The 23151-nt window shown below is 35.9% G+C and overlaps 1 protein-coding gene across 1 annotated transcript in view; it reads left to right on the top strand.

Moving 5' to 3' along the window:
• Window positions 1-23151, top strand: part of grid2 (glutamate receptor, ionotropic, delta 2) — a gene marked incomplete at both ends in the record, with an annotated part of 511062 nt that overhangs the window by 297530 nt on the left and 190381 nt on the right. Inside the window, one exon of the mRNA XM_079250826.1 lies at window positions 2580-2785. Within this exon, the coding sequence (XP_079106952.1) occupies window positions 2580-2785 (206 nt within the window). The remainder of the gene's footprint in view (window positions 1-2579; window positions 2786-23151) is intronic.

The following is a 23151-nucleotide window of genomic DNA, read 5'->3' as shown; positions in this document are numbered from 1 at the left end:
AAATAAATATATCTCAATACATTGTGTTTTCTACCAACAAAATGAATTTGTAGATTGTAGACAAACGCATGCTCCATGTTGTGAAACAGTAGCGTATTTTCTTTAATGTATTTGCAAATCACTGCTAATGGGATACACACACGACCTGTATATAGCTATGATTATGAAAGAAATTATTATGACAGGTTAAGTCAGTCTGGCCCTTCAGGAAAACAGCAACTTTGGCAGATAGGCAGATGAAAAGATACAGTAAATTAGACTCTGTCAAAGGTTTACATTGGTCAACACTGTTGCTTCTGAATGGCTGAGACAAAACTATGGACGTTGTTTTACTGAAATAAGGTTGGACCTGCTTGGACCAGGAAAAAAGCAGAGCAAGTTATCTCTGAATGTGATCTTCACTTTATTTACCTTGAAGGTTACTACTTATTATACAAGTATATTTAATGATTTTGGCTTAAATGGGAAAGCAATGCAGAGCTAGTTAAGCTGTTGACATTTTCCTTTGATTTAACATTATTATTATGGCAGTATGTGTTGATTTACTATGTTAAAGTAAAAGAAAACCTTACAGTCTACATTTGTTTGTTACCTGCTGGTTTACATTATGTTGTCCATATGGAGTTGCCAATTATTATTTCCCTTCGCCGTAAGAGAAAGGTTAATTCACCTCTGCAAGCTGTTAAGTCTAAATTCCTGCCAAGTCTGACTTGATTTCACCCAGCTGTCTGTCCTGAATTCACAACTTTCCTCATTTGCCAGCATCTGTGTTTTCTGTGCATGTGCACATGGAATGTGTTGTTCCATATGTATAGCCTTACATAATTGAAAGTATCATATTGTGCCTCTCACCCTACTAGAATGTCGACCCCTTCAAATTTTGGCCTTGATGAAATCACTTTAACATCCCAGTACTCCTGCCCTTAACGACTCTAATCAGTCCACCTAATTGCTCATATGTGACACTGGCAATGATGACAGAGTCATCCATTTTTCATATCAAATAGATCATTAGGTAGATGTTGTACATACTTCAGCTACACTCTCAGACACACATAAACTCATCCTCTAACATCATTAGTGGTGGTCTCAACCAAAGCACTTCAATTAGTATTTCCTTGATATTTTATGTAGCTAATTAGCAGTGGATGAGTTGCAGCAGCAAGGCGCTAATACCAGACTCCTTGATTTGGTAACATACAAAATGACTTTTAATAGAGATTATTAAAATGGTTTGTACAATAATAAAAACAACAAAAACCTGAAATGGTCTCATGAGTTATTCTCTTGAGATCCAGATAGGACTTTGTGAAAGAATTTTTAAAACATGAGCAGGTTTTTATTGTTGATTTACCACTCACATTAGCACCTGCAGATTAATACAACTGGTCTGATTGACGTTCAAAATGAGAATTTTGTTGTTTCTACATGTTTGTTGTTATGCATTTTTCAGATGCCAAATTTAACGCAGCATACTGATTTTAGTTATCAAAAGTGAGCCCATGATTTTTCTTTTAAGTTAAAAACTTACTTATTTAGGGTATCGTCAAGTCTGCAAGAGTCTTTCAGTTATCATTATCACTTTGTTTTGCTGGTTGATGACAACTGTGTATTATCAGTATTGCAGAGTTGAATGTATGACTTCAGTCAGGGCTTACATTAACATAGAAAACATGCGTAATTCATATAGTTGAATGCAAAACCATCAGCACCCCAACAACCCTTAAGTCTTTTTTGTAATGTTTTGTTTTGTTATTATAAATGTCTTTTAGTAAAAGATGATGATGTTTGTAAAGGTGTAAAGTTGAAGGCTTCATATATTATGATAGTCCAGATGGAAATTAAATGATTTCTTGGCTTATTTGTTTTTTATGTTTTAGTTTTCATTTTAGCTGTGGTATGATGTTTGCTCCTTAAACTAGCTAGTGTTTAGTGGAATCTTTTTTCTTTTGTCTACCAGCTAAATTTTTCCACTGACTTAAACATAATCCAAAAGAACCCTTTTATTTAGTCACTTTTTGATAAGTTTTATTTTTCCATTCCATTTCAAACGTGCATCTATCCTCACCAGATGATATATATATTTTTTTTAATTTGATGTGTGAATTTGCTTGTGTGGGGGCTATATGTGTGTGTGTGTGTTTGTGTGTGTCTGTAACTAAAGGCATTATTATGGAGCAGTTAATGCATTCAAGTTTGTAGAAAAAAGATATTCAGTTCTGATTTATGCACTGTATGACAACAAAAGCCGTAGCTCATCTTACCGTGATGGATGAAATTAGAGTAGAGCAAATGCAGGGAGAGCAAAAAATAACTGCAAGTATAAGCTGATGAATTAGGATATTAAACGAACCCATTAGGTAGCAAGATAACACATCATCCGCAATGTGTAGAATACAGTGTAGTCATCAATGATGGTTTTAATATCTGTGTCTATTAGCAGATATTTTATCTCTTGCCATATCTTTAACAGGACTTCATTTTCCTTTTGCAAAATACTCCCAGACAAATGACTTTGTTTTTGTCAAGTTATGTAAATGATCATATTTTTTCTAACTTTTTTTTTTTTTTTCTTCTAGATATCCGTGGTATTGAGGATTTCCTGGACAGGACTTCTCAGCAGGGCATGGATGTTTCACTTCAGAAAGTGGAATCTAACATAAACACAATGATCACAACTCTGTTCAGAACAATGCGTGTGGAGGAGCTGCATCGCTACAGGGATACTTTACGCCGAGCAGTGCTGTTCATGAGCCCAGCCACTGCCAAAGCTTTTATCACTGAGGTAAGAGAAGCATTTTTTGTTGTGTTTTCAGAGTTGAACCCTTTCCCAGCTTTCAGTCGCATCCTTACCAGATGTCTTTGGTTTAAAAACTAAGCTCACACTGTTATTTTTTAAGGCATAGTCTTGTGGATTTTAATGTTTTTATGGGTTAAACTTGCTTAGCTGTGTCCAGCTTCAACTGAGTCTGAATCAATCAGCAATTGATTTCTTCATCAAACTCCATCTAACTGAATACATCAACACAGACAGACTCCGTTAACACAATTGTAGAGTTTTAGCATACTAATTCAGAAAGGTGTGGTGGGTTTTGCCTTTGATGTAAGCTCCTTGTGTTTCCATTAACCACATCAATGGTAATTATGTGACTTAGTCCACTCAAGTTCAGTCAAGTATTAGTCATAAAGCCCTGAATCTGGAATTAGGATGTAAAAATAGTCTTTGGTCTTTTTCATGATCTTTTTTTCATCTTAAAAGATGATTCAGGGTGCATGGTAGAACAACTCAGATTAAAACATAATAATAATTTATATATATATATATATATATATATATATATATAAATTATATTATATATATATTATATATATATTATATTATATATATATATATTATTTATATATATATATATATATATATATATATATATATATATATATATATATATATATATATATATATATATATATATTTGCATTGATTTGATTAAATCACTGCCTTGCATATGCTTCAACTACTTCTCTCCTCTACTCACCAATATGCATCCAAACACACACACACACACACACACACACACACACACACACACACACACACACGTCCCTCCCACCACCAGTATGCTCTTTATCTCTGCAGAAGACAATTAGAGGAGTTCCTTTGCTCTTATACATAAATGATATGGAGGTCATGGTTGAAAGCAATAGGCTCTAGCATTAGTTATGAATTCCTAATTTGTAGTGGTAGGATGGGGCTTAATCCCATGTGTCATGTTCTCATCTCAGTTTAATTAAAAGTGACCTCGGAAAGAGCAATCACAATCTAATTTGCTTGAAGGCGTGACAGGGAGGGGGTGAAAAATGGGGTGTTATTGTGGGATTGTGAGTGTGTTCATGTAGGTGTTTGCGTGTATGTGGCTGAATTTTGGCCTTTTATGAGTATCAAGGTACCATTCTGAAGCAGGGACTGGTTTCTTGCCATGCAGTGGGTCTTTGCAGGGTTCCCTACTGATTTGGATCATCAGTCTCGGTTATAATGGCTTTTTCACTTAATTTCTTTTTACATCATTTACAAGTGCGTTTACTGAAAATAAATCTGATTCCCTAAATGCAAGGAAGGCCAACAGGCACATGGGTGAACAGTTAATAGTGAGGTGTGTACAGCAAACATCAGACAAGATAGAAAACATGGAAGTGCAGAATATCATGTAAGACCAACCCCATCCAGCTTGTTTGGTGCTGTTAGAAATGGTCTTATCGAAGCACAAGGAGGCAGTGGGAAACAGGTGAATGGGTTCCATATGCTGGGAGAAACTGAGGGCATCTGGTGGATGGCTAAAGAAAGGCAGACGTGCACACAGGTTTGGATTGGTCATAAACAAATTATTTCTTTTCTTCTGTTAAGTCTGTGTGTGTGCATTTTCTATAGTGAAATACACATCTTAAAAACTAAATTGGTAAAATGATTTAACTTAATTTGGTATTCAGGATTATTCTCTTCAACCAAATCTCCTTAACAGTGTTGAATGAGGCCATGAACCCTTAAATATCAGAGATGAATGGTACAGCAGTTGTAAATGGAAAAAAAAAGGCCTCGATTGAATGTGTCCTTATTATCATTCATCAATTTATATAATGAGATGTGATTTACAATAATTGCAGAAAATAGCTTTAGCTGTTGCACAATATGGACTTGCTGACCTCCATTTTATTGTTAGTGTCACACAAATTAGTTTTCTGCAGTTTCTCTCTTTCCTTTGGGGAGGTTGACAAAGTCATTTAATCTAATTTAGTCAGACGTCATGTTTGGGGGGGGGGGTGTTCTGAGATGAAGATGGTGGATAAGATTGATGATCGCAGATGTCTCTTCTGGTCTTCCTGGCAAGCTAGTGAAGAAAGAAAAGATAGACTCAAGGGCTGAAAGACACACACTTAGAGGCAAAGAGATACATGGACCCAGATGAGTGAGACCTGTTTCTGTTTCCTCGATCCGTTATTGGTAAGGTCATTTGTCACACAAAGCACCTCCCATCCAGATGTGTTTGGCCTGATGGTGGATGTGAATTAAAACTTGTTCCAAGTTAGTTATGAAAGAATGGAACAAACTGAAGACAGCACAAAGAAGCTGCTATGCTTAACCTTCTCTAACCTTGAAAAGACGTGTTTCTGTTATTCAAATATTCTGTCAGTAAACAACAGCAAATAGAAATCCACAAGTGGCATTACTTCCCATGCCATTTGGAGAGAGCACAAGGGAAACAGTAGAAAAAAGTATCAAATTAATTCAGCTTTGCTCGATAATCACATAATCACTCGATGTGTGATTTCCAGATCCTTTGATTCATTATTTTTTGCACAGATTTGGAATTGAATATTAAATAAGCTCCTCCAATGTGGGAGAGGAAGAAAAAGTCTAACGATTTCCAGTTTCCCTATTGTTATATTGACTATATTTTCTTTGTTTATTTTTTTACTTTCTCTAATTTTTGACAAACCTGAAAATGTTTGTTTTGAAAGCAAAGAGTAATTTTTATGTTATAATTGAATCATTTTTAACTGTTTAGAAGACACTGATAAGCCATTTATCTCAAAAGCAACACTATATAATGTATCATGGAAGAAAGAAAATGCTACTGCTGAAGTACAAAACAAATAGGAGAGCCACAGATGAAGGCTTTATAAGGCCCTTTACTGCATCATGTGTGGTGTGTTTGCTCCACTGGCTCTGCCATGCATTGAATGGGCTCCCCTTTTCCATCGACGGCCACTAAAGACCTTTCAGAAAGTCTTTAAAATGTATTTAAAACAAAAAATATATTGATCAATTTATCTACAAAATATTGAATCTGTACAACAGAGCACGTCCCAACTTGAAGAAGTGAAAGATTTGAGTCCTCCAAAGTGAATCTCTACATGCTTTCCACATCTGGACATGAATATTCTATCCCTGTTTTATAAAAAAAAAAAAAAAAATCCTCTCCAGTTTTTTCAGGATGGATGGAAAGCATGTGTTATCTGTCATCTTCACATTTGTTTGCAGGTTTTCTTTGCATTTGAAATCAGAGTTTTGATGGTTCTAAAAGGCTAAATCTTTGAATTGGCAATACAAGTTTCTGTGTTGGTAAAACGTCAACAAAGGTTTCAGTTTCAATTCTGGAGCGATTTTTTTTCTTTTTTTTAAAGAAACTCTATGTTTTTGGTTTAACCTGTTTTTGCCACTTTTGTGTCTCTGTAACTGTGAAACACCCACATAGCATGATGGTGACACCACCATTCTTCTTTACAAGGATGTTCAAGTGAAGAGCAATACCTGGTGGTGCTGGAACACATCTGGATTTCTGTTCTAGAAGTTATGAGAATATAGAAAATTTTCCATATGTCCGTTGTTGCATTTCTGTTTTTCCAGTAAAGTAGTGACTTGTTTGTAGATACATATAGTCATAGTGATGGAATGCTGTAGAGTAGGGAGAGATTCACTGATTTGAATCAGAGGTCCGAGACATACATGTGATGCAACTGCACAGTGGCTTCAGTGTGTATCAATACAGGTGCGAGCTAAATGCGCCATTTATCTTTCTTAGCATGTTACCATTAGTAAAACCCATGGTTTTACTAATGGTAACCTACTAATGGTAGATTTATTACATAGTTTATCTGCTAAGCGCCATGTTTTTGGGGCGCCTTGGACATAAAAAAATGCATTTTATTGGTAAAACGCTAAAAGTGACTTACTCTCAAGGTGCTACAAGAAAATCAAATAAAAGCATGATAAAAGATGAGACAATCACATCAAGACAGGAGCAAAAAAACTATTTATGAATGAAAATGCCTCTTGTTGTCAGGGAGAAAGTTCTTCATGTATTGAGCAGCACAGCAAATAGCCCTGTTCCCCCATTTTAGTCTTGGGGGTGACGAGCGTGTGTGTTTGATGGGGTTCAAAGTTCTACCTGATCTTAGAGGGCATTTCCATGGATGCATTAGAAGGTAAGCAGGCACAAATTAAAATCTATCCATACTGGGAGCCAGTATATTGAGTGGTGGATGGTGGTGATATATTCATATTTCCACACTCTCATCAGGATCCTAGTAGCACTTTTCTGAGTGTGCTGCAGCTTTTGGATGGAGTTGCTACTCCATGTAGATTGCAGAAGGCCAGCCTGAAGGAGACAAAGGCTTGGACGTCCAAACTCCCTTCAGTTTGGGAGCTATTGAGCTGAAGGAAATTGTGATTTATCCACACCTTCAGCTCCTCCATCATGACGATGGTGATGATGATGATGAAGATGATGGTGATGACAATGACAGTAATGGCTTTGCATTGGTTTTCATGTAAAGTTTCATGTTATCATTAAAATAGTGAAATGAGAATAAAAAAAGAGTTTAAAACATGGGACCAAGCAGAGAGCCTTGAGCGCATGGTCACCATCTTATGTCGTTTTTGTATTAAAACATACGGAAGCGTGGTGGCACAAGAGCCAGAATGAAGCAGGGTGAAGAGGCGGTATGTAAAACTTCAGTGTACTTGAGTTTTATACAGTAAACGTTTTGCAAAACAGTGTAAAAATTAAAGACAGAATACTATAGGACCCATGAAAAGGATTGCATGTTAATGGTCCATGGTTTGTTTTTTTTTTCTTTTGAAGTCAAAAAAAAAAAAAAAAAAAAAAAAAGTGATTACATAAATTAATTGCACAAGTGCAAAATTAGATAAAAAAAATGTTAAAAAAAACCAAACATATTTATGATTTATTGTTTATTAGAATTAAAATAATGTTTGTCTGTACCATGGTTTAAGTTGGATTTATCGGCTTGCTTTATAGAGGACACAATAATTGTGATGTTATTTAAAAAAATAGACGTGGGCTTGTAAATTTGTTGTATTGTGTTGAAAAAAGTTTGGTATCACATCATGAATCGTATTGAACCAAATGCATTCTATAGAGCCAGATTGATGTCAAATCATTAACGAATGGCATCGCATGTGGAAAAGGGGTGACTCATACTGAAGAGTATCATCAGAGAGCTTTGTCAGGTTGTGCTTTTTGTCATGGTGTGGACATTTTGTGTCTTTTTAGTTCCAGATTCCTGTTTTATGTAGTAGTTTTCTCTGTTCAGTTCCATTTTGTCCTGTTTCCTGTTTTGCTTTCCAGTTCATTAGATTCACCTGGGCTCAATTAGATAAGTCTTTACACCTGTATCTTGTTCTGTGTCTGTCTGTATTTATAGCCCTTGGTTTCTGTTGTTTGGGTGGTTCCTTTTGTACACTCCAATGTGTTAGTTGTGTATTTTTTTGGTTAAAGATGTCTTTGTTCTGCATCCTGCCTCTCAGTCCTGCATTTGGGTCCACACCCCCACCACACCGTGACACTTTTGACAAATTTTGCTTTCTCTGTAAAGGACTTTTTAAAATCTACTTAAAATGGGCCATCACCTCGCAGACTTGTACTGTTTTTGCACAGTTAATTATCCAAATGGTCTGAAAAGAGTCCAGTGGGTTGCAAACAGTCCTCCTTAATCTTCAGTTATTGAGGCCACAGTGCTTTATAGAACATCCAAAGTTTTACAAATAATTCAAGCCGGATTTTATGCCACTTTTGCCCTGTTTACATAGAAAAATATTTCATCTATCTAAAATCAAACTGATTGGAGAGTCCAGCTGTACCTGCTAATCCAGGTGTAAAAAAGGTTTAATCCACCCATGTTGTTCTGATTGAAAATTCTTTCCAAACAAGGCTGTTATGTTTACAAATGTTCAATCAGAATCAGATAGTTTTTGTCTCTACTTCATATTGTTTCTGTAGTTTGCAGAAGGAAATTAAAGGGAAAAAAAAACAACTTCCAACAACTTTTTTTTTTTTTCTTTTTATCAACAGTTTTGTTTGATGATGGCTATAATTCACATTGTGCCGTTCTATTTTGAATAAGTGATTTCTGGGTTTTATATCACCAAAAGCATCCAGAAGGAGGAAGGAATACAACTCAATATCAGATGGATTTTCACTAAAATGCTGTCCTCCATGCACATCCATGCATTTCATCACACAAAATCATGGATATATTTCAGGACCCAACATGCTCATTCAATTTTCTGCATTATTTAACATTTTCCCGCTCTGTTGCATTTTGCCAGTCTGGTGCACGTGAGCGTTCTAGCCATTGGCCTTAAGGCTCCTTGTTGGTGCGCAAATCTCCCTGTTCCTGTTCCACTACTTCACACAAACAGAAAAGCAAAGTGGGTAATTTGCCTTAGGACCATTGTCATATTAAAGTTATTACTTTCTATGGGTTATGAATAGCTTACCTGGACTTACTCTGCTCATAAAATACCTATAACACAATAAATTTAAGAAAATGAAAACCATCATTATGATTGTTGTGGGTTTTGTAACTGTTAGAATATGACTGTGATTTTTAGTGAATCAAACATGAAGGAAATATTAGACGGAATTTGTGAAATACAATTTTGATAGGAACTTAACTGAGGATGATATATCTGGACCACAGATAATCTATTATAGCTAAAAACCAGCATTTCAATGCTGGAAGTGAACTTTTGAGTAAAAGTATAGAAACAGTGTTTATTTATGTATCTGTTATATTATAGTTGCTGGTTAAGAAAGTTGGATTGTGGGGATGTTTGTAATGCATTTTGTAGTCTTTTGAATGCTGATATATTGAAGATTTTATAAATGTACAGTCTTTATTTTCTAGTTATATCATTTACATTTATTAGATAGAGTGTGTGTTTGTGTGTGCGTGCGTGTGTGTGTTTCAATTACTATTATACAGCATACCCTCCCTGATATTATCCCTTGTTCTTTTATAGAGGGCATTGGAAATAATGACTGTTATTGGATTAAAAAACATTTGGAAATTAGATAATATCATATAATTACAATATAATCTGGCTCAGAATTAACTTTGACAGAATTGGTTTTCTGTGCTATATTCTGTCTTTGACAACACAGTCACCCCCCACCACACACACACACACACACACACACACACACACACACACACACACACACACACACACACACACACACACACAGACTTCCCATTGAAAATGCAAAGGAATGGAAACTATTAATTTTGCCATTTGATCTCATAGTGTTAAAAATTTTAGATGTTTCCATTTTGGGAATATTTTCTCTTTAACTGATATGTCTCACTTAAGAGGCATCAGAGAACTTAGAAATTATTCCAGAGATGACACATGTCAAAAATGAAACCTGAAGAAAAATATTCTTGATAAGACATGTTCAATAATTAATCCAACAGCCATTTTATTGCCAGACTTGAGTTTGTTTTTAAAGTTGTCCACGTATAACAGAAGTGATATTTGAAAAGAGACTGATGAATAAGTAATGTCTGTAATTTTACATTTGGTTTAAGGTGTATGTGAAAGGCAGAACATAGGAAAACTTGAATGCTCTATAGAACTGAAAGCAAAGCCATCAAAAAAAATTCTGTGTATTCTATAAAACATGAAAATCATACAATATACTGCACACCTAAAGACAACTTGAATTACTGGCATACTGGCTTTGCCTGAGCCACTTCATAAAAGATAATAATGACGTGAATGAAGTCTTGTCCTATTTATGTCTCTTTGTCTGTACTTCAAAATTTGCATAATGGTTCTGTTCCTGACAGTTCCCAGAATAAAGCCAGAACTGAGTTATGAAGGATTTAAAGTGGACATGATTTGTCTTCCTCCCCTACCCTTGGAACATCTTCAAGAAAAGAGGTTTGGAATATAAGCAATTTGACTCTTTTGGGGTAATATCTTCTGGAGGAGTTGTCAAGCTTTAGTTTTCTTCTACTTGCATATTTCTCACTATTCTTATTAACCACAGTTGTGTCTGGAATAACATGGGTATGAATTGGAATGGTGATTAAACCTAAAATTGTTTATCCAAATCTACCATTTGCTGGCTCATTATCAGTAATTCAGGTTACTGAAACTTTTATCATTCATGACCAATAAAGGTGGCACATTTAGTCAGAAACAAAGCAAAGGTGGTTTTGGCTTACATTAGCATGTGATTTGTCTTGTTTTGGCTAAAACTATCACTTTTTGCACAAGTAAACCACTGCTTCGGCAGCATTATTACAGATGATGAAACATAAAAGAAATCATGATATTTGTAAAGGGATTAGAGGTTGTTTTGGGTTTTTTTTGACAGATTTTACTCCTTTTCACATAAAGCAAATGTATTAAGCTGCTTCACAACAACTTCACATTTTTCATTCTTGAGAGAGTCATTAGCATTCACTTTTTAGGTAAAAAAAAAAGAAAAAGGTATATGGATTACAGAATTAAAGGAGTCTGAAGATCAGCACCTTCATCAGGTGGTAAATTGGAAAAGAATTGCTTTTTTGGAGGCCCTTTCAGGTAAAATGTTTTGTATTGTTTTTTTTTTTTTTTTTTTACAAAGAGGAAACAATACAACGTTTTACAGCTATAATGCTGTTAAAACATTGGTTAGAGGTTACAGAGTGAAACCTAAGGATGAAAATATGGATCAGAAATTGTGCATGATCTATTCCCTTGAATTTAGTAGCTATAATCATCCCTGAAGGGTTGAGCTTAACAGCCTTCTTCGGCTAATGAAGCCTTGAATCAGATGCTGTGATATTGCTTTGCTCCAATGCCAGTTATGAATATTTATTTTCTCATCAACACACTGTGCATCAATTTTTCCACAATTTATAATATATTTCTTCTGTTTCAGCCATAAAATGTATGCTTGCAAGAAACAATATGGTCAAACAATAACACTATTAACAGACATAATACTGCTTTCTCAATATTTTTCACATAATAATATATCAACACATATGGTGTATGTCTACTTTTAATGTGATTCAACCTAGTTGCATTCTGGGTTCACTGTGCTTACCAATACGAATGTCACCTGCTCAATGAAGCAGGCCACTTGATCTCCTCCCACTAAAGTTTTGAACATTCAGGATTGACTTTGAGTTGATAACCAACATGCTACACTGCCAAGCAAGGCCTCCATTGTGAGGTATGGCTGAGCCAAGTGACTAAAATATATTGTGGGTATCTTAAACCTGCTTTGTATTACAAGCCATTGGACTAAAATAAAATGCCCAAAGCACACATTATGGTGAAAGAAGGAGCTGGGCATTTAAACTGCCCTTTATGTATTTGATGACTTATTTGTCTTAGGCTCAGCTGCCTCCATATGTGTGCGGATGAGGCTATGGCTAATATTGCGTAGCCTCAACTCAGCACAATCTGACCATGGCAATAAACCAAATTACCCAGCAAAAAACCTCATATTTAGGGTTCAGTGACTCTCTTTGCCACTTTGAAGTTGTGTCACAGAACTACATTCTCACACATATTTACCTGAACAGAGAACCTTTCCCACTTTACACTGCAGTTAAAAGGGCATGTCAAGGGCTCTAGTTCTCTCCTTGAACTTTATCACCACACGACGATGACATTATGTCCTTATCTCAATACACAGGTTGCCTGCATGTGTGTGTTGTGTGATGACATTAAGGTTTTATCTGTACACACAGAGCAGGGAGCACAATGATTATAAGCATTGTGGCTGCAGGATGGAAAGGTTGTTTGTTGGCCCTTGTGTGTGTGCGTGTGTGTAGGGAGCATCAAAGGTTAGCACTATTGACTGCTGCTTGTACAGCCACTAATAGGGATGCCAGAGAGTACTTTAGAGATGATACAGATGTGTGTGTGTGTGTGTGTGTGTGTGTGTGTGTGTGTGTGTGTGTATTTGGTTTGCCAGTGTGCTTAGCTGCTGCCTCTTCCTTTTCCTCCTCCTCTTTTTTTTGCCATGTACCTAACCACTCATACTTACAGTACTCATTTACACACACTGTCACACTTTGTGCCCCACAAGCATCTTTTTGCTTATTACTCTTTCTGTTTTATTTATTATGCATTTATCAGATGATCATTTAGTTGTGGTTTGGTTGGTAGAGCAGGTCATCCAATAACTACAGGGTTACCTGTTTAATCTCTCTCTTCCTGTCCACATGTCAAAGTGTCCTTGGGGTAGACACCTTACCTCAAATGTGGCCAATGGAAGCGCAGATATGAAACTTGTCAATTTCCATGTTATTTGTTTGCTTGTTTTTGCATTTTATGTTGTTTCCTTGGATGTAGGCTTAGGGAATGACACTTAACTTTTAGCTTTTAACTTCTACCCGAACCATTTTGCCTGCTGTTTACACCATTAAAATGACATGTTAAAAGAGCTTGAAGTGACACGCTATTAGTACCATTATATCATATTACTGAGGTCCTCTGGGTTTGGCATTGAATAAATAAATGCATGAATAAAGAGTCAGATAATTACTCATCACTGCCATGCATATCCACAAACACATAATGGGGCCCTAGACTGAAATTATGCATCTGTATGATCCTTTAGCCTAAGTTTTAACCATCATGACTGAATAACAAATTCAAAATGGAAGTCTTAATATTCAAACAGCAGTCTATTGCCCCATGAACTTGGTGGGCTGTCAGTCAAATATAATTATATAAAATGATATCACACCATGTTACATGGAATTACAAAGATATTTTCCGAAAGAGATGAGGGACAGAGATGAGAGTGTGATGTTTTAAGGTTAATAATGTGGTAGGAAAGTTAAGTACTTGTAGTGTCCTCTCACCATTACTTGCTTTGCTTTTCTTTCATCGTGACATCTAGAGATTATAATTGTACACAATATCCAGAGGGGTTTGTGGTCTTAAAATGAGCGACATATGAAGATGAAATACGCCGAAAAATCAGAATAAGGGGGAGAAAAGAAGGCAGCGACACAGTGCATCAAAGTGGGACAAATAGGACGATGATTGTGGATCATGTGTTCCAGTGGGAAAAAACATAAAAACAGATGAAAAGAATGAAATGTTTCAATAGAAGCCACAAAGTTGATCTAAGTACAGTACATTGCTAAAGGCTGAAAGTAAAGGAGAACGCCTCCTGTCCCAAAAGCTTCTTTTTATTTATGGCTGAGTGGCTACAAACAACACAGTAGCTTTTAAGAAGCTTCTCTGTGTCTTTTATTAATTTATTTAGCATTTTTTTTCTCCACCATATATTTTAATTTCTTGCTTGCAAATTTCCATTTGATGCACTGGTTTAAAACTGAAACTGACAGGGGAAACAATTCATTTTGTAATTTTGCAATTGTTTTGGTTAATTTCACTTGTAAAGTAATATAATATTTGGTACTTACATACCATGTCTTTTAGGTGAAATTGTGTCATCCTTCATAATACCCAAAAACACTGCTGGTTGCAGCTGGCCTGTGGTATAATGATACATAAAAATTCTGCTCTCAAAGTACAGATTCAGTTTTCCACGCACCCTGTGCTGTATGTGCTAGTGTGTATTGGTTTTGGTTGTTTAATATGTACGTGTTTTGTTTTGTTTTTCCCTGTAAGTTAAACTTATCCACTTATTTTCTTCTTTATTGCTCATACAGCTCACTCCATCTGTCACATTTGACAACTGAGAGAGTTTGAACTATGATTTGACTGCACTTACAGAGCAGTTGCACTGCACCACACTGTTTCAGCATTTTCAGATTTACTGACTGGTGAAGAATGCTGCATTGGAAGATCTTTTTACTGCTGCCTTGCAGTTTAATTTTCCTTATTGCCACTTTCTTTTTCTATTCAGTTTTTGTCTTCTTTGCCCACATATCTCAGCATCACTATTGATCTTCTTATGCTCTTGAATACAGTGTCTCTGTAAATTGGTAATAGGTAAATTGGTCACACTTTTTCTTATTTTAATATACCGAAGAAGTCTTGTGTGTATGTATGTATATATATATATATATATATATATATATATATATATATATATATATATATATATATATATATATATATATATACACAAAAAGTTAAGGATATTTGGCTTTCAGGTGAAATTTATGGAAAATGCAATATGTTCATGCTACAGTGATATAATATCATAAAAGTAAGACATTTAAGTAGAAGGATGCACGACTGATTTCCTCATCTCAAAAAATTCATTCAACACAAAAGGTAACAACAATGGTAGTTACACCACAACAAAAAATTTGAACGTCTCAGTATCTCGTCATGTGCCCTTGAGCATCAATTACAGCTTGACAACGACGTCTCATGCTGTTCACAAGGCAACTTATTGCCTGCTGAGGCATGGCATCCCACTCTTCTTGAAGGGCAGCCCTCAGGTCATTGAGGTTCTGGGGTGCAGGGTTTCGAGCCTCTACACGACGGCTCAGCTGATCCCACAGGTTTTCAATGGGATTCAGGTCTGGAGAGAGTGCAGGCCGTTCCATCTGAGGTACACCAGTCTCCAACAGCCGTTCCCTGATGATGCGGCCTCGATGAGCAGGAGCATTGTCGTCCATGAAGATGAAATTAGGCCTGTGCTGTTCATGTAGGGGCACAATCACTGGATTAATGATGTTATTCAGGTAGTATGGGCTTGTCACTGTACCATTCACAAAGTGTAGGGCAGTTCTGTACCAAGTGGACACCCCTGTCCACACTGTAACCCCGCCACCACCAAAAGCTCGCCTGGTGACAACAGTGGCTGATGCATAGCGCTCTCCCTGACGTCTCCAACATCGTTGCCGGCCATCATTTCTGCTCAGTGTGAATCAACTTTCATCAGAGAACAGCACTGAGGCCCACTGGTTCCTCGTCCTGCGTAAATGCTCCCTGGCCCATGCAAGACGATGATGCCTGTGCCTGGTGGTGTGGTCAGGTACCCGTGCAGGTCGTCTAGCACGCAGACCACACTGATGTAGACGGTTTCGAATGGTCTGACGTGACACTTGGGTGCCTCTCACCTCTCTTAAACGTGCCTGGAGTTGAGTGGCATTCATCATCCGGTTTCTCAGGGCAGTGTTCACAATGTAGCGGTCATCAGCACGGGATGTGGCCAAAGGATGTCCACTTCTAGGCCTTTCTGTGACTCTTCCAGTCTCTCGATATCTCTGTTGCAACCTGCTGATGACACTCTGTGACACTCCAAGCTCAGTGGCCACTTCTGTCTGAGAACGTCCTGTTTGAAGCATCGCAATGGCAAGGGACTGTTGTTCCATTGTTAGGTGTCGTCTTGGTCTCATGATGTCAAAATGTGAACAGCATGATGACAACTGTTTAAACACCAGCTCTAATTGAACCAGGACATTTATTGGTCAATTCAAGGATCACACACCTGCCGTGATTTTTGCCGTTAAGCTCCTTGTTAGAGAACAGCAACTTGTGCAAAATTTATTGAAGCATTTAACAGTTGGACATGTGCATTTAAAAGCTTAGAGAAGATCACATTAAGTTCACCTGTACAGGTTTGAATGCATTTTAGGCTTGTTGTAAAATTTCACCCAAAAGCTGAATATCCCTAACTTTTTGTGAATAGTGTATATATCATGAAAGTCCTGGAGAGACTCTTACTGGCTCATCTCAACAAGCAAGTAAACACATATCTGTATATATATATATATATTTATATATATAACAATATATATACACATATATACATATATATATACATATATATATATATATATATATATATATATATATGTATATATGTGTATATATGTATATATGTGTATATATGTGTATATATATATGTATATATGTGTATATATATATGTATATATGTATATATGTATATGTATATATGTATATGTATATGTATATATGTATATATGTATATATGTATATGTATATATGTATATGTATATATGTATATATGTATATATATATGTATATATGTATATGTATATATGTATATATGTATATATGTATATATATGTATATGTATGTATATATGTATATGTATGTATATATGTATATGTATGTATATATATATATGTATATGTATGTATATGTATGTATATGTATGTATATGTATGTATATGTATGTATATATATGTATATATGTATATATATATATATATATATATATATATATATATATATATGTATGTATATGTATATGTATATATGTATTTTAAGATCTAGGATATGCTTCCCTCTGTGTGTTGTGGCTCTGGATGTATTAACAGGTTCATCAGTCTTAACACTTGATTGCAATCACAGGGCTGCATTTGGGTATTATTGACAATTTCAGCTTTTCTGGAATCCCACAGTGTGCATCCAAATCATATGTCACAGGTTTAGGAAAAGGCTTTAAACTCTGTATGTAATTTAATATTTTCAAGACAACGGTATTTTAGGTAATTCTCTAGCCTTTTTACTCTGAGGATATAATGAATTACAACATATACGCATTTAAATGAAAAATACCCTTTCATTAAAAGAAAAAAAAAAAAAAAAAAACAGCCAGCAAATCACTAGCCTGGCAAGCCAGACTCTCTCGCTGTACCAGCGTAGAGTCTGGGGACTCACCTGCATCAATGGATTTCTAAGGCGGGACAAAGAAGCGTGAAGTGAACTAATAAAAAAAATGGTGGACATGACGTCAGTAAAGCAGCAGCCTACAATGTCCTAAAGTGTTCAGTAGAGCGAACACAACAGAAGAAAATACACATGGCATGCAGTACGGAAGACATAAATGACCTGTGTCATTTTTGCTGTAAAAGCACGGCATTATTGGCTACTCGGTTTTGCTATTTGAACTTAATCGTAAGTCAGAAACTACAGCAAAAAGAAACAAACTCCTGCTACTTCTGCACGCCACCTTGAATTCTTTGTCTCCTCAGATCAACCAATCAGAGTGACCGATTTGTTTAAGACCGATGTGAATCTCCATGAAGGAGAGGGACTCCAGACTGAATTCCTTTGTATTGAACATATAGAGCACTCCAGTCTGGCTTGCCAGGCTAGCAAATCACTTAAGAACATAACAAGGTGAGGAAGTTTGACGTTAGCCCACTCAAGTCTATTTTTCTACACACACCTTAGACTATTGAAACAGCTTATTCTGTTTGTTCAAGCCATTGATCCATTCATATCTAAATGTCAGGGTGAATGTTGTTGTATTTGCTGGAGGTGGTTGTGTTGTGCGTGTCTTATACATTCTCTCCATGGATTTGGAAATGCTTGGATCTGTGGTTGGATCAATAACCTGAAATGCCGACATGTGCTCAAATGTTGTGTGCTTCTATGTACACACATAGACCAACACACCAAGTTTGAGGATGATAGATGTATAGCATATTGGCCCAGTTACCCTTTGCCATTTCAACATATACAATAAAAGACCTTTGCTGTCCCAGCATTATGTGTCACACAGAAAGACAACGAGAAGAGACAGGGAGAGAACCAACTGAAGGGGAAATGTCTGCTGAAAAGACAGAAAAGTAAGCGACAGCTGACCTCCCTTCCTCCCCCCTCAATGTTTTCATCAAAAACCATGTAATTGATCAATACTCTAGATGGTTAGTGAGGGGGGTTGTTGAGCAGAGCAAGACCTTGTCGAGACAAGGTTTTGGTGGCTTTTGTTGCATTTGACAATTTGCTGTTGGTGTGTACATGAGAGGAATGACAGTCGGAGCTTTCATCAAATGGGATTTATCACAGTTTGTTTAGACAAATTTTCTTTAACCTTTGCTTTAAAAATGTGAAAGAGAAGAAAAACATTATATATATATATATAAAAACATGTAAATTAACACAGAAATAATCTATCTTGATCAGTATTGCTGTGCCCACTTTTCTGTGTCTTGAAGAAATGCAGCCGCAGTCTTTTTCAACTTTCTATGGTAGGTCATTGGTGTGTGACCACAACTGGATCAAACTAATTAAACAATGCTTTGACAGTAATTATCAGTCATTAGTTGTTGGGAAGAATCACACAGACCTTTGATACCCATTTGATTCAAGGTAAGGTCGAATGGATCTAATTTAATTGAAATCCAACCCCCCCCCCAACAAAAAAAAAACAACAAAAAAAAACATTCTTTGGACCGTGTTCTCCTAAAAAAAAAAAATCCTTTCTGGTTATCTCTTCATGCAGGGAATTGTCAAACGCAGTCGTGTTTCAACAATGTACTCCCTGAATGTATGTTGAATGTATGTTAGTCCCAGTCATGACTTTAATTATGGCCTTTCTTTCAAATAATGACATAGCTTGATGTCTAAATTTAATTTCATTGCCGACAAGTAAGTGCTATGTGTTCATAATGTTATGTTGTACTTGTCCCCAAGACAACAAACACAATGTCATCTATTAACACAAAAATGGTGTTGCAAAATAAATGTTTTATTTTTTGTTTGTTTTTTTACTTAACATTAGTACTGTTTTCATAACCACGCAATGGTAGTAACAAAATCAGGAAGTGACAGAATGGTCTTTAAACTATTACTATTATTATAATTATTATTATTTAACTGTTGCTTATTTAGCAATTATTTACAAAAATGTGTAGCTTTTACTTTTTACTCTTACTGTAAGTTAAATCAATGTGAAGATAAAAAGTGACAGACTTGGAACACTCTTATGGCCATGAAGTCTTACTTAATGCACCATTATTATTATTATTATTATCTTTGGTTTTATCTTTATATTTGTATGCCTCTGCAGTTTTAGTGTTAACAGATTACAAAGTAATGCATTGCAGTAACAATTATAACAATTTTTTGGGATAATGAAATAAAATAAAGCATTACAATGAAATTATCACTGATGAAATTACTTCACTTTACTGTAGTAATGTAGTTTTCTTCGTTACCCAAGCTGTGTTAGACCTTATGTGTAATTCTGATCTGTTAACCTTTCAACGGTCCCACTAACAAGAAGGCCAACTTGTTTAGAATAAACAAAATAAATGTTTTCAACAAATGGTCGAGATGTTAAAAAAGAACTGAATAATAATATAACAACGCTAAAATGGTTGGAATTTGAAACAGTTCGAAATGGCTCAGGCTTGTTTTTTTTTTGTTTCTTTTCCACTTTTTTTTAAAGAATTCTTTAAAGTCACTGCAAATTTACCCCTGCCACATGGTAGACCAGGACCTTTAAAGGTTAAAGTGCACTGCCTATGTGCGCCCTAACCTGGACATGTTGCCATGGAGATCGATTTGAGTGAGGTACCTGTTTGTGAGTCCACTTCTAGATTTTATAAAATAAACAAGACTGATTATAACTCAGATTTTTTTCCACAGAAATTGTTTTATTTGACTTTAGAGATCAGTGGAAGGAAACTCCTCTGTCTGTTATATCGGCTGATCAGTCTGATTGATCAGTTTCTGTGCGAAACCATGCTGATATCAGAGCTCTGAAAGCACTGATGGCAACAAGATTATATTCCACAACAAATACAATTGCCACACTGCGATGGACTGCCGAGCTGTCCAGGGTGTGCCCTGCCTTTCACCCAAAGACTGCTGGGATAGGCTCCACCTTAGGATATGATTATAATTGCCTTTAGTGCATTCAGTAAAACCATACAACAGTGTTGTGAGTGTTGATAGATCTAATTTACATGAGAACACGTAGTTGATGAGCCGCAAGGTACTTCACCCTTACAGATATCGTCATCGCTTGTACTAGCATGTATCAGCACAGCATGACCTCATCATAGCTTCATTTATCCTGTTAAAATGTGATGGACAAGCTACCTGTCCAGGCTATACTAAGTGAACTAAGTGGTGTATAAGATGGGTGGATGGATTTTTACAGCGAAGCATATTTCTTCTTCAAGACAATATGTGTGTACAGGGTGTTTGCTCCCTCTATCTACATGGTAAATAAAGTAAAGTCATAAGTACTGAAGTTACTTTTCAAATGTAGTACCAGTAATCCCATTACAATTTATGACAGTGAGTAATTAGTATGAGTAATTAGTTACTTTTCACACTGATGCCTTGAAAACAAAACTCTTCTTATTTATTGTTTGTTTATTTTTAGCTTTGCATTATGTAAATGTGATGACTAACGTCTTATTGAAATTATAAAATGGTAGTAGGACAAATAAAGATCTTCAGATTTTCAGTCTTGACAGCTACTGTTGTAGTAGAATGTGTGACATTTAAAAGGAAACGTTTGTGTTTCTGAATGTGTGTTTTGTGTTTAAATGATCCTCTACCTTGTATTTAAATACTATAGAGCAAACTAATGTCAGAATGCACCTCCCTCTGCTTGTCATCTCTTTTTAGCACATAAGTATGCACAAACATACTCACACTTGACATGAAGACACACATAATCAAACAGACATAAGGCACAGTGCAGGAGAAGCATGCGGTGATGACATACAGCAGTTATAATGTATTAAGGGGAAAATGACTCAGTGCGCACCAAATGCTCAGTTTGTGAACGGTGAGGGTAAGGGAACATAAAAAGAAGGAAAGAGGCTACTTAAAGCCATAGAGTTTTAGGGTAAAATCTGCTTCTTATTTTTGTTTCATATTATTATTTTTTTTTTATTATTTCTTCAACAGTAAAATGTAAGTTAGAAATGATGTCCAAATATGGCAACAATTAAAAAAGCAGATATACACACTGTACTGACACAAGAGAGTGGGATCATGGTAAACTATCTACCATCTCTGCTAATAAATAGATTTAGTATTCCAACAAATAATGCTGCAATTAATGTTTCTGCTAACCTGTGAGAGCTCAAGTTGTTTGTATTATATTAAAGAGCTGTGTGGCCTTAACAGAGTAATTTATCAGTGAGGTTAATTAGGGGAAAAAGGCTTCAGCTGGCTCGGGACAAGAAGATAGGATCATATAACAGTGGACACAGGTCCTGTGGTCTTACCCTTAGTCCAGCCTTACCCTTTTCTAGTCATGTGAACACCAGGGTAAAAACATCAGGATAAATTTGAATTTTCTCCCCATAGATCTCTTCCTTTTTATCTTCATGTATCTTTACTTTCCTCCCATTTTGTAGATACCTTTATGTTTTTCTTCCATCTTACAGTATTCAGGTAAAAGGAAAGGTTTGGGGTGATAACAGTAATTATCCACCCCCACATGAGGACACTCTTTATGCCTACATCCTTATACACGGAAATAGAAACATTAATTACAGTGATCAGAAAGCAGATTTTACTAGACCAGGATGGAAACATGGTATTTTTTGAATGTGACAGTGGAAAGTCAAAGTAGTGTCATAGACATATAATATTGCAGCTAGACTGACAGTTGTAAAGCTGGGTTTAAATGTTTGTGTGGTTGAAGATGTGTTTCTTTGTGTAACATTGCATCTGTTTTTGTGTATTTTCCCAGCTTTTGCTTTTATGTTTATCTGTAAAGCTTGGGTATGCCTAGTTTGGAGGGTGGGTTTTCGGCTGTTTGCTTGATTAAATCACAAATAGTGCATGAAATTAAATGGCACAACTAATCTTTAATTTAGAGCACTTTATTCAATAGGAACGCTCACTTTCCCTATTTAGGATTCTACCGAAATGTACTTATGAGGAGGAAAGGTGCATCTTCAAATAATTTAATGGAATGTTAAACTCTACAAGTGTTAAAAAGTAAGATGGATGAGAAAGTTGTTGTGGCAGTTTTATTTGCATATATTGTCCACATGTTTATAGTTGGAAACAAAGAATGATTTGGACACTGGTAAGAACATAAACATTGCAAGCAGAAGCCAATGGAGAATGAGTTGTTATGTAATAGATGTTTATTTACAATATCATGTTATTTGTAGAAGATGGCAAATCTTTAAAAGCAAAAATTTATCATCCAACATATTGGGTAATATTGAGTATACAATACTTTGATTAAATTACATTTAATTTTCTAAACAGTCACAAATCTCAGTAACTAAAGACCTGACTCCGCCTCTTATTCCAACTGCCTCAACTTTGCCTTCTCTATCTAAACTGCATGGCAGCTTTAATTCTGTCCCCTAACAAAATATTATGACTGTTTTTTTCGTAATTATAAAAGACTAAACAGCAATTTAAAAAAGAAAATGTGTGTTAGACTTTATCTAGTGTTAGTCTGAAGCACTAGTAGAGTGGGTGACAGCAGGGGCAGCCATCACATTAGCAAGAAATGAAAGGGCTGAGCTAATCATAACAGTTGAAATGGGTTTGAAGATGGTAGTTAGCAATGGCCCCTTGTTCCAGATCAGAGGAGTGTATTTTCAGGTAGGCCAGTCTAAAACCTGTATCCTCTTCTGTTACAGCTATGCCTTTGTAGGATT

Source organism: Telmatherina bonti (assembly GCF_933228915.1).
Source record: "Telmatherina bonti genome assembly, chromosome: 13".
NCBI lineage: Eukaryota > Metazoa > Chordata > Actinopteri > Atheriniformes > Telmatherinidae > Telmatherina > Telmatherina bonti.
This window is presented reverse-complemented; position numbering and strand designations above follow the sequence as displayed.